General features: G+C 40.1%; 1 protein-coding gene across 1 annotated transcript in view; it reads right to left on the minus strand.

Moving 5' to 3' along the window:
- The window catches only part of OCA2 (OCA2 melanosomal transmembrane protein), a gene marked incomplete at its 5' end in the record, with an annotated part of 179,585 nt that overhangs the window by 141,498 nt on the left and 24,996 nt on the right, over positions 1 to 13,091 (minus strand). Inside the window, 2 exons of the mRNA XM_082057575.1 lie at positions 9,799 to 9,871; positions 10,750 to 10,807. Coding sequence (XP_081913701.1) covers positions 9,799 to 9,871; positions 10,750 to 10,807 — 131 coding nt within the window. The remainder of the gene's footprint in view (positions 1 to 9,798; positions 9,872 to 10,749; positions 10,808 to 13,091) is intronic.

Below are 13,091 nucleotides of genomic sequence, written 5' to 3' on the forward strand. Positions count from 1 at the left end.
GCTGAGCAATTGCCACCTATGTCATTCACGTGCTATTCATTAAGACTGAAACTCCCAAGCAGCTATTTGCTTGAAGGAATCACACTGAAAAGGATATTAAAAAGAAAAATATCTCAGCTGTAACAAGTCAGGAGACTTTACACACACAGCCTTTAGCAAGCATAAATACAAATTACAACAGTCCTATTCTGGTTCTGAAGGTTTTAAGTGTGACTTGGCATCAGTTTTTCTGTGTCCTAATTAATACATGATATTAATCTCAGCTGGAACTATGGCTATACCTTCAACTAGAGACATTAATTATACCTTCTAAAAGACCTCCTGAGCTGAAGTCATTAACCCAATGATTTGGGACACCTCTGGACAGTCTGCCTTTTATTAGGAGTGTAGCCAGTAATTTGTGTCTCAAAAAGCTTCAGGTGCATATAATTATGGCATCTTGCTTTTAAGCAATACTTTTAAAATAAATCCCATAATTACCTAGATGACACATTCAGGAGCTATTATAAAAGATGCTTTAAATTAACGGGGGGGGAAATGAAACCTTATTTTCAAGAAGAGTGGTTCCATCCCTCTTTTCCTATAAAGATGAAGATGCTTCAGATGTTTTTCGATTCCTTCCTGTGAATTTATAAAACCATCAGAAAGAACTCTACCAAAATAAGTTCTCCTTTGATTGCAGGCAGAACTGAACATTATTTACTGGTCTGCATTGAGGCTCTGAAATCCCATCAGAGTTATCTTTCTCCAAACAATATTAATAGACTCTGTCATAATTCCATTGATAGTCTGCAGCAGATCACATGCTGTATGAAATGGGGAATCAAAATAAGCCAGGAGAAAGCTTCAGCCATGCTTATATGAATCAAAATGCTCCTCAGAACATTTTTGTTCTGCCTTATCTTGGTTTCACATTTCCCTCTAACTGCCAGAATGTGATTTCCTCTATATTTCAACCATTCAGATGTGACTAACTTTGGGGAAAAATATCTTTTTACTTCTAATATCCCCTTTTATTTTGCAACTTAGCCATGCTGGGACTTTCTGTCTTTTCTGAACTTTTTTTTTTTTTTTTAATGTGGCCTCCAGGGTGTGCATTTAAAGCAAAAAATCTCCCTGAGCAGATTTACAGCCAGAGCTGTTATTTTTTTATTTCACTTGAGCTAAGCTACCTCAATTTTATGTAGTTTCATTCTTGAAATTATATTACTGCTGTGAATTATCCTGTCAAGGGATTTAGGTTTGTGTATGCTTTGTTCGCCATTACCCAGTGGCAGTCTGTATTTGTATCTGGCATCAGGTCGGGTCCGTTGGTCAAAACTAAACCAAGAGCTATTTTTTTCTAATCTATATTTTCTGACTAGTTGTTCCTAGAAGGTATTGCAGAGTGTGCAAAAGCCTCCTCATATCACTTTACTTTTTAGTAGTTTCTGTGGACAGCATGGTAGAATGGGATGCAGTGGCTAAACATCTAAATTGGTATTCCTTCCCCATAACTTAGTCTGCTGTGGACATCTGCATCTGAGTTGGTTACTCTCTTAAAATCAGTGAAAAGAGGGTGCTCTTAAGATGGAAGCCATTACTTTACTTTAGAACACCACACAAAGATGAGAGGAATTGCTCATGAGAAGCATCAGTTCTCTTTGTTATCTACAAAGAGAGCCCAGGATGACTAACTCAGGTGTAGCTGAGATGAGTCACTCCCTAATTACGGAGTCTCTGCTCTTCCCTCCATAATGCCATTAATTCAGTAGGTACAGAACCAGCTGAAAAGCCATGATTGACAGAGATTTTCTGTTATATTTACATGCAGATGGCTGACTTTATGCTTGCTTTAACATCTACTTGTATTCCCTACTATGAAACGTACCTTGAGAATACTGTATCTACTGATTATTTTCCTCCAAGTTTCCAAGGCGCTTATACATTTTATCCTGATTTATGACCAGGTCACTCATGCTAGTTTCTCTAGGATACTACCATTTTAAAGAAGTCAACCTGCCTGGGTATTAGCATTTATTTTTACATAGTGTCCTTAACTGAGGTTATTTCTGCATCACTTGGTAATTTTCTCTTTTGATGTCCTGTCCCTGCTTGTAGTTTCTGATGTTGTTTTTATATCATCCCTTCACAACACACCAAGTTGAACCACATGCTTTTCTATACCTATTGGTTTCTCCATCTGAAGAATGCTCTATAACTTTTTTGCCCTTTCTAGAGTGTCAGCAATCTAGTTCAATTTTCATCTACATTGGATCCATCCTTTCTCTCTGTGTTACATCAGTTATAGAAGTTTTGTGAATCCTTAATAAACTCATTTTCTACAGCCTTTTCTCAACAATGCCTCAAGATTCTGTTTCTTTGCCTGCCTCTGCACGTGGTCCTGGTCTTCATCCATCTACTTTAGAAGCCTGAACGTTGCCTGTAGGCCAAAATGCTTAGAACATTTCCAACAACATCAACAAATATAAATGATTTTTAAATGTGTTCTGCCGGGAAAAATGGAGGAGTGTCTGACAGCAGAGAATTAGAGTTATAAATTTTTTAAAAATTCAAAGGGTAAAAAGAACTAACGAGGTCAGAGAGGTTATTTTATTAAGTTAATTTATGCTCCCTGGGAAAGTAACACGTTTTTAGGACCTCCATGGAAGCTGAAAAGGCTGCTAAAATCTGACCATATTCTTGGCCTGACAGTCTTTCTATACATGCCTTTTGTTCAGGGAGCAGGAAAGGTGACTTGCATTGTCAGTAATGGTCATGCATGATTACAAGTTTTACTAGTGAGCTTTTCTTGCTCCGTGATTAACACAATTGCACCAATCATTCAAACTCATGCGGCTTCAGCAAGGAATTTGATAATAAGGTCAGCCCGTTTACCAACCTTATGTCTGCTCGATCTAGAGCCTCCCCATCAACTTCCATATGTAGAATTGTTCTAAATAGTTCCACTGAATCCAAATGAAGCAAGATATCCAGCCTGTGATCTAAATTTCAAGATATAATAGCTATTGAGATGCATCTTCTACTTCTGAATTAAGGATCTTAATCTTGGACTGGATGTAATGAAATCCCTTGTAGATACTTGTTAGGGGCTGGCTCAAGGAGCGTGGACATGAGCCCACCGAGCAACTGTACGAGCAGAGCCCATTCTAGTTGACATAAGTAGGCCTTAAATTGCTTTACTAGTAGGCCGTGGGAAAAGGGGAAATGGGAAAGTACTAATTAAAGCAGGGTCAGCATGCCCTTGAAGAGGTGATAAACAACTTGAGAAAGTAGGGGCCAGAAAAGTGCGGAATGTGTATAGTTAGCTAACTGCAAGTAGGGGGAGTAAGTGAATGTAACCTTCTAGTGCTTAGTCTGTTAGATAAAGACAAGTATGTGTAATTATGGTATTTGGTATAAATGCATGCTATCTCGGGCAATAAATTGAATCATGCTTTGTCACTCTCATGGAGTTGGCCTGCATGTTTTCCTCAGCCGCGCACTAGCAGATACTGAGGAGGGAGGTGAGTCAGTGCAAATGGTCACTGACTAGTCAATTTGATATCTCCAGTTTTGTCTGATTTGGACTGACTGGAGAACCATTCAGCTACAACTTGAGATGATGTATTTTCACTGTGTCTTGTATGTAAAGAGCAAGTAAGTAAGGAACCCCTCACACTTGGTACTATAAAAATACATATCTTGCAAAATGTCAGACCTTGCTCCAAAAATTTTACTGAGGAGATGTAAAACATTTAGAGAAAACAATCAGATTCAGGACTGAAAGGCTTTAAAATGTATTTACAAAACTGCAAGATCCTTGGCCAGACTCAGAAAGAATTCACAATCCACTCCGCAGTTATTACCAGGTTTCAGGTCCAAGAGAAGGAAATTCTGACAGTCAGTCTGAAAAGGGAAAACAAAATTGCTTCACCTAGACTGATCTAACTTTCCCTCAGCTATAACAGGAACTGGCAGGAGTATAGATGTTGCAAGGGAAGAAAATAAGATTGTTAACAAAACACTTGCCACTGACAGAGTAAAGATGGAAATTCACAGCTCAACCAAGTAGGTATGAGACCCATTGCACAGCAATGAGCTAGATGAAAATTTACCTTTTCTTATAAAAAGAAAATACTTCTACTATTGAGAGGAGTAGAAATAGCAGTAATTGTATCAGGTAGGGTGAAAGAAAAGAAGGCATTGTATCAGGGAGACACACACTTCTTTAAATGACAGTGTAGAGAAGAGTTTGATTGCATCATTCCTTAGTAGATTCCATGAATTCTCATTACTTTTTTATTTCATAAAGCCTAGTTCAATTTAAAGAGTTACTGCACAGTCCTGCTCCAGCTGTCTGTTCCCCATTACTGGAGACAAATGTAAAATTTTGCTTCGATCAGAACAGAAGTTATTAGAAACAAAGGACCAAACACAGAGTAATTTAGCATTTCAAATTATTCAAGTCTGAAAATCTGTGTAAGTTGTGGAGAAGAACAAGAATATTTCTCATTCACTTTTTCCTCAAGCAGTTAATGAAGAAAAGTTACCTGAAGTTTTGAATGGCCAGTTACATAAAAATGTTCATGTCTTAAAACAGGTACATGTAACTAAACTAAGAAAAGCTGAAATTTACTCAGACTCAATATCTTTTCTTCTGTTTTTATAACCTGCTTTCCAAAGGCACATCATCTTATTAATTATTGATGCTTCCCATTTAACCTACAGCCTTTGATAAAAAGATCTAAAAATGCTTCACACATTTACATCAATAGAGATACTGAATCTTGCTTCCTGCAGAAAAAGGTCCTCTAGCCAGGCTTCAGTACAAACTTACTTCTTTCTGGTGTTGGAGAGCTGACTGTTAGAATTTATAAGCCAATTAATCCCAAGTGTTGTCAAAAAGGAAGACTATTACCACTATTTTGAAAAACTGAACTTGTATCTGGTGCCGATAGAGAAGGTGGCGTCGATAGCTCAGCTGAAGTGCATCTATACAAACGCACACAGCATGGGCAACAAACGGGAAGAGCTGGAAGCCATTGTGAAGCAGAAAAACTATGACTTAGTTGCCATCACGGAAACATGGTGGGATGACTCCCACAACTGGAGTGCTGCATTGGATGGCTATAAATTCTTCAGAAGCGGTAGGTGAGGAAGTAGAGGAGGTGGGGTAGCCCTGTATATTAAGGATTCTTTCGATTGTCTTGAGCTTGATGAGGATGATGATAGGGTTGAGTGTTTCTCAGTTCTTACCCCATAGAATCAAGGGGAAGACCAACAAGGTGGACATCCTGGTGGGAGTCTGTTACAGACCACCCAACCAGGATGAAGAGGCAGATGAAATATTTTGCAGGCAGCTGGGAGAAGTCTCACGATTGCTAGCCTTTGTTCTTGTGTGGGATTTCAACCTACCAAATGTCTGCTGGAAATACAACACAGCAGAGAGGAAACAGTCTAGGAGGCTCCTGGAGTGTGTGGAAGACAACTTCCTGACACAGCTGGTCAGTGAGCCAATGGGGGAAGGTGCTCTACTGGACCTGTTGTTTGTGAACAGAGAAGAACTCATGGGTAACGTGATGGCTGGAAATTGCCTTGGACATAGTGATCAGGAAATGACTGAGCTTTCTATTCTTGGAGAAGGTGAGCCTAGCTACTGCTATAAAAGGGAACAAAAATACTTCTATAAATACATGAGCAACAAAAGAAGGGCTAAGGAGAATCTTCATCCTTTGCCGGATGCGCGGGGGGAACATACAGATGGAGGATGAAAGAAGGGCTGAGGTACTAAATGCCTTCTTTGCCTCAGTCTTTAATAGTAAGACCAGTTGTGCTCCAGGTACACAGCCCCTCTGAGCCAGAAGACAGGGACAGGGAGAAGAATGAAGCCCCAATGATCCAAGGGGAAATGGTTAGTGACCTGCTACATCACACACACAAGTCTACGGGCCCAGATGGGATCCATCCAAGGGTACTGATGGAGCTGGTGGAGGTCATCACCAAGCGACTTTCAATTATTTATCAGCAGTCCTTGTTAACCAGGAAGGTCCCAGTTGGCTGGAAGTTGGCTAACATGGCGCCCATCTACAAGAAGGGACAGAAGGAGGATCCAGGGAATTACAGGCCTGTCAATCTGACCTCGATGTCAGGGAAAGTCGTGGAACAGACCATCCTGTGTGCCATCACACAGCACATACAAGACAACCAACTGATCAGGCCCAGTCAGCATGAGTTTATGAAAGGCAGGTCCTGCTTGACCAACCCGATCTCCTTTTATGATAAGATGACAGACTTAGTGGATGAGGGAAAGGCTGTGAATGCTGTGTACCTAGAATTATGTAAAGCCTTTGACACTGTTTCCCACAACATTCTCCTGAAGAAGCTGGCAGTTCGTGGGCTGGATGGGTGTGCTCTGCAATGAATAAAGAACTGGCTGGATGGCTGGGCCCAAAGAGTTTTGGTGAACAGAGCCAAATCCAGTTGGTGGCCAGTCACAAGTGGTGTTCCCCAGGGCTCAGTATTGGGGCCAGTTCTGTTTAATCTCTTTATCAATGATCTGGATGAAGGGACTGAGGTTTAACAAGGCCAAGTACTGGGTCCTGCCCTGGGTTCACAACTCCAGGCAGCGCTACAGGCTCAGGGAAGAGGGGCTGGAAAGCTGCTTGGTGGAAAAGGATCTGGGGGTGTTGATTGGCAGCTGGCTGAACATGAGCTAGCAGTGTGGCTAGGTGGCCAAAAAGGCCAAGAGCATCCTGGTTTCCATCAACTATAGTGTAGCCAGCAGGTCTAAATAAGTGATCATTCCACTGTACTTGGTGCTGGTGAGGCCCTACCTTGTGTTCAGTTTAGGGCCCATCACTACAGGAAAGACGTTGAGGTGCTGGAGAGAGTTCAGAGGAGGGCAACACAGCTAGTGAAAGATCTGGAGAACAAGTCTTATGAGGAGTGGCTCAGGGAACTGGGCTGTTTAGCCTGGAGAAAAGGAGGCTGAGGGGAGACTTTATCACTCTATACAGCTCTCTGAAAGGAAGTTGATGCATGGAGGGTGTTGGTCTCTTCTCCCAAGTAACGAGCAACAGAAAGAGAGGAAATGGCCTCAGTTTGCAGCAAGGAAGGTTCAGATTGGATATTAGGAAAAATTTCTTCACTGAAAGGAGTGTCAGGCCTTGGAACAGGCTGCCCAGGGAAGTGGTTAAGTCACCATCTCTGGAGATGTTTAAAAGACATACAGATGAGGTTCTTAGGGACATGGTTTAGTGCCTCAGTTAGGTTATGGTTGGACTTGATGATCTTAAGGGTCTCTTCCCACCAGAATTATTCTATGAAAAGTGCTAAAGAGATGTCATATGAAAACCAGGTGACCCTCATGCCAGCAGATGCAGGTCTATCCCAACAGACAGACAGAAAGTCCTGCCCCCAATCAATCCTAAGTTCTAATGGGCATGACAGAAAAAAACAAAAATACTTAAGTGACACTAAGATGATGAAGGATATGAAGTCCAAAGGCGATCACTCTACTTGATTTTTAAAATATTTCAGACTTTGTTTTGATTTTTTTCTAGTGTATGCGGACACATTTTATGCATGAGCATACATTCATAACATTAATGTGCATGAGCATTTTGGGAAAGAAATAGAGATGAGAGGAAGGAATTTAAAAAAAAAAAAAAAGTATACCGTGTTTAATACCCATTCAACACTTCTTAACAGCTTTTGAGGCATGAGCAAGAGATGAGGTGTTCATTTGCATAATTTAGCATTATATGAGCGGAGGAACTTATTTTCAACCCAAAGCAGTCTCATATAAGAACCTCTAAGGGTTTTGTGACAAGGACTACTGCAGCACACCTGTCAGCCTACCAGGACATTCTTGTAGACATTCAGAGTGTAGAGCCTAATATCCACTGGGAATACCACAGTCTGTCAGCCAGCATAAATCACATCTTCAACACTACCATGTCAATGGTTAAGAAGACTACACAAAAATATTAATAATTTATTCACAATTTAACGAAGTAGAGGACAACCGTGTGAGCTTACTTCTGTGCAAATGAAGACTGGCAGTGAGATGATGTTCAGAATTGCCTGTGCCTTTTCCAAATCTCTTTTAGAAATGCAGTATTTCTCCTTGACCCTTCTGCTTGAATTAGCACATCACCTTGAAAATGAATCGTGGCTTTGTTGGGTTGCTTGCCTCTCACATATTTTTCATTAGCTCAGTGACCTTAGATGGGAACGCAGGGACAGAACATTCAGTTTTCAACACACATGACACAAACTAAGAAGCTTCAGCTCCAGGTTTGTCAAGTAAGAAAGAGAACTGCTATATTCTGACTGTCTGACAGCTTTTTGGCTCAAAGCATCCTGACATGATAGGTATAATATGAAATACAGGAAACAGGTCGTCCTTATTTGCACTCAAATCCCAGTCCCACCAGCACTTCCCTGAAACAAGCAAAAGGAATAACTGGTTGCAGAGTCAATGTGTAAGGTGCAGCAGCTATAATTCCAATCCGAAATCTGTGGAAAGAAAGCAAAACCTCAACCTATGCTATGAGAGTGGACTAAAACTCAAACTCAAAGACTTCCTGCCAGTACACCCTCATTTGGCAGACTGGGCTGTGACAGCTCTCATGCTATGCAGCACCACACATATATAGAAGATTTCAACAACAGTTCAAGGACACAAGTACTGACATGACCAGAATACTGATGGGAGTTTACAGTTTAAGTTGTCACCGGTCCTACTAAATTTTCACTTGCTGTTCTCCAAAAAAGCAGTCTCAACATTTAATTATAAATGGCCCTCAGGCACTAGACTTTTCTTCTTCATTTACCCTACTAATTGTAGTGTTATATGGTGTCATTATTGGCAACAATGAGAATGCTGATAATCAAATCTATTTAAAATGGACTATCCCTGATTAAAGCCGTGAAACTGCCCAGTTAAGCAGAAAAAAATCATCATTTGAAAAATTAAATCCTACCGCACCTTTTCAAAGCAAGACATCCCAGAAGCTTGTGAAATATATCTATAGGTAAATCACATTCTAGCACTAGTGAAATAAGAGCCAAGCAAATTACAGACCAGATTGATTAAACTAGAAATATAGTGGAAACAGGAAATGTAATTTATGTGCAAAACTTTTTGTTTGTTTACTAACAGAATGCTTATCCCTCAAAGAATTTTCACATTCAGATCTGCATTTACCTGTGATGAATCCTGTTACTTGATCTTTCTGTGGGCTTAAATTCACTATTGAACAATGTTGCATGGAAAATTAATGAAGTAATCTGCACCTCCACTGAAAAATTTCTACAGAGCCACAAATACAGCCATATGGCTGGGCTAAGCTGTTCTGGAAACATATTCATGAATCATCTAGTTTCCTGCTTTTGAAGGAGATCACTGGGCATTATGGTGCTACTATACACTACAGATGTTAGAGATGACAGTATACAACTGGCCTGGGGTGCAGTTGCTGCAGCCAGGTGCATGTCACAGCCATGGTCCTAGCTATTTGCTGGGCCTTGATCTCACTGGGTCCACAACCCACTTCCACATTCTTGGCTTCATGCAGACATAGAACACGAGGACTGAATAAACGCCACAAGGTGCCGCAGACAGGTGCCATTCAGCGTGACTTGGACAGGGAGCACAACTGTGGCCTGCGTCAAAGGACACATCTACATGCAGCCCAGGCTCTGAGGATGCCCAGTCCACTCAGGGTATAAGACAGAAAACACCAGCCCATTCAAATAGTTTATCAATGGAGCTTCAGCTCTGTTCTGTTTTTTTTTTTAATAAAAGGATACAGAAGCTTTCCAGAGGTGATACAGCCAACATCTGCCAGGACACACTTTGATCTGGATAAATGCCAAATAAAATCTAGGGCAAGGATAAAAACAAAACATGCATTAATAACACAAACTGAAAAATACCTGCTACACCTATCTCAAATATTTAAATAAGACTCATTCAAACTATACATTAAATTGTAAGGTTCCTCTCAGTATTTTCAGGGATGTTTCCTCGACAACTGAAAAGCAGCCCTGAGATACATAACAAGGACAGGTGATATTATTTCCTTAAGCTTACTGCCAAAGTCACATATCTCTTAGGACAAAGTTGAAATCTTAAGGATCTATCTGGAAAGCAACACCCGCATCTGAGGAAATCCAGTGTCATCTATTTCATCTCTGATTCAGAAGCTCTGCTTGCCAAAAAAGGGCTCCTCACAGCAGCTAACAGGATAAACTCCAACTTTGTGAAATATTTCTCAAGTCTTGCAGCTTACTATTTTGCAGATTTTGAAGATTTTGGTAGAAAAGGTCAGGTCTCTGGCAGCCCTGGTAGGGAGCTGCCCACTTCCCCTTGGCCTTCTGCCTTTCACACCTTGGAGAGCTGCAACTGCTGGTGCATCCTCCCTAGCACAGCTTTCCTTATCAACATTCCCCAGATGTTAGCCAGTATGTAAAAGCTCATCCTAAATTCAACAGCAAACCATTAAGGACATGCAAATTTGAGTTTAAGCTGCCGCCTCAAACTCAACTGCCTATACTACCATGTCATCCATTGTGATGGTAAGTACACCAAACAGTGGTCTGATTCAGTGTACTGCATGTTATTTTCACTTTTTGCCATCTTGTCCCCACCCTTAAGACATGTGTTTTTTTAGCTAAGACCAAATATCACACCTCACTTTGAACTAATCCTAAGAAATTGGAGGAGAAAGGGAGAGATAGGGTTGCCAATTCAATACTTACAGAGCAGACGACTACAAAGATTAAAAGGCCGGAAACTTTCAGGAATTTTAGACAGCATCTGAAATGTAAGAAACATTTATTTACTATATGTCTAGATTTAAATAAATCTTTTCTGTTCTCTTAATAGCTCTGACATTTCAGAAGCATCATGGTGAGCACTTCTGATTGATAATATACTACATCAGAATACGGACACCACTACGCGGGGTTAGCAGGGGCTTGGGAAACCTCAATGAACATAAGGGAATTCTGCTGCACAGAAAGATTTTACCCCTCAAGCTGCAGCATGAGCTGGTGCTGGGACCTGGAGCCACTTCTGAACTGCTGCTGCCAGCCCCTGATGGACCCAGAGCCCCACTGGCTTTCCCTGGTCTCTCCCAGGGAGACAAAGGAGTATTTCCATGGCAGGGAGATGGCAGACAGCAAAGCTTGTTGCATGGAGGAGTCTTGTCATGAATGACTTCCTCAAATCTGGACTTCTGATATACGATCTGAAAGGTGTTGGGAAAACACAGTTTGAAGTCAAGAACAAGCTTTAAGAATCTCTCATTTTTAACAGTGTCTCTTTAAAACAACTATATATCTTGAGCATCTCTAGATAAACCAACTAGCAAAATTAGAATTTTTTTTGTGTAGCACAGCTGCACTCATTGAAGGAATGCCCAGTTCTGGAGATTTGATGCCATCAAGCTTTCTGAAGTGTCAGAGCTTACTGCTGAGTGGTTTAAGCAAGAATAACTCTAAATTAAAATGCAGATGTTGAAAACACATGCTCTCGAGTAAGAAATCTTTAAGATTTAGCACTTTTAAATTACCATTTTTTTAATCTTACCATAAAAGGAAACTCTTAACTATTTTTTTGCTGCCCATCAGTATATCACACAGATGTCTTAATTTACAGAACTCTTTTTGGTGATTTACTCTTATTACAACTTTTCATTAATTGATGGCATTGATTTTTATCCCATTTTTTTCAAAAGTAAACATTCAAACATTGCTTTTCTGACAGAATGACAAATGTAAGGTTTGATTCAAGCTTGATGATGAGCAAGAAGGAAAACATTTCAAGTTACTAGGATAACTAGTTGAAAAAAAGGGCAATAAATGGTTTCATTGACAGGTGTTATAGACCAAAATATTAAAGCAGAGTAGTCTGAAAAGAGTCAGAAATAATTTACAATCACAGTGGAAATAAGTCCCTAAGTCAAGTTCATTGACTGAAAACAGCTTGAGGGACTGGATACACATTTTTTAGAAACATTGTTTTCTAAATATCCCTTTTCTTTAGAATTCTCCAAACAGGCAGCGGAAAAATGGGGGGAAGGGCGGAAATGGCAGCTAAAGCAGCCAGCAAAAATATGTTTCCACAAACAAAGTGATACAAGGGAGCTACGATAGCCAATAAAATACAAGTGGTAGTAACTTTATGCAAAGTTTGCACAGCGTAAAATTCTAGAGAAGGGAGAGGAAGAGAGGAAGCCAACTAGGTGGCTTCTTCCAGAAATGCCAAGTAGCCCTGCTCTAATGAAAAACAAGGAGACAGAGAGGGAGAAGAGGTTAATAAAGTCTTGTAGAGAGAGGAATGACAACAAAAGCCATTATCAGCACCTCACAACTTATAACTTCTTTTAGTACTGTGTGATTTATGGATAATACCTAGTGCCAGCTTAGTCACGTATCCTCTCTTCTATTTGTCTGTTCTCTCCAACTCTATGTTACAGTTCTATTTTGGTATTTTTTAGAATTTGTTATGTTATGAATTATTAAAGCCCAGTCCAGATTGGTTTTGTTATAATGCACTTGATACTTTGTTTGCACTTCCAAATCAATAATAATAATTCAAATTATTATTGAAACAAGGAACATCAATAACTTGATTTTAAGACATAAGAGAAGTCAAAACCCATAAATTAAGTGTTTATAAATTCATAACCACTTGTCTATAAATAACAGAAACTCATCAAAAGAAGCTGGTTAAATACAATAAAAAAGCTTTTGGGAATGGTTATTTTATTAAACGTAGAATTTAGAAAGCACTTTTCCTCTCATCTGTTTGTTTTCACAGCATTTCGTATTAGGGAAGCAGCGCTTTTAACAGCTTACAGTTGAGAAGTGATCAGCCTTTGACTCACCCACCCATGGTTTGCAATCTGTCTCTTCCTACAGCACTAATCTGGCACAGCGATATAAGTACAAACTCTGTGTCAAATCCCGCACTGATACATGCCTCCAGCACAATCCCATTTGACTTCAGTTGGAAATGTATGAAGTATAAATCTATGAAGAATTTCATCCCCTGGTCTAAACCAAATGATTTTTAGTCCAATCTGCATGTGGTGTTA

Source organism: Streptopelia decaocto (assembly GCF_964273445.1).
Source record: "Streptopelia decaocto genome assembly, chromosome: 1".
NCBI lineage: Eukaryota > Metazoa > Chordata > Aves > Columbiformes > Columbidae > Streptopelia > Streptopelia decaocto.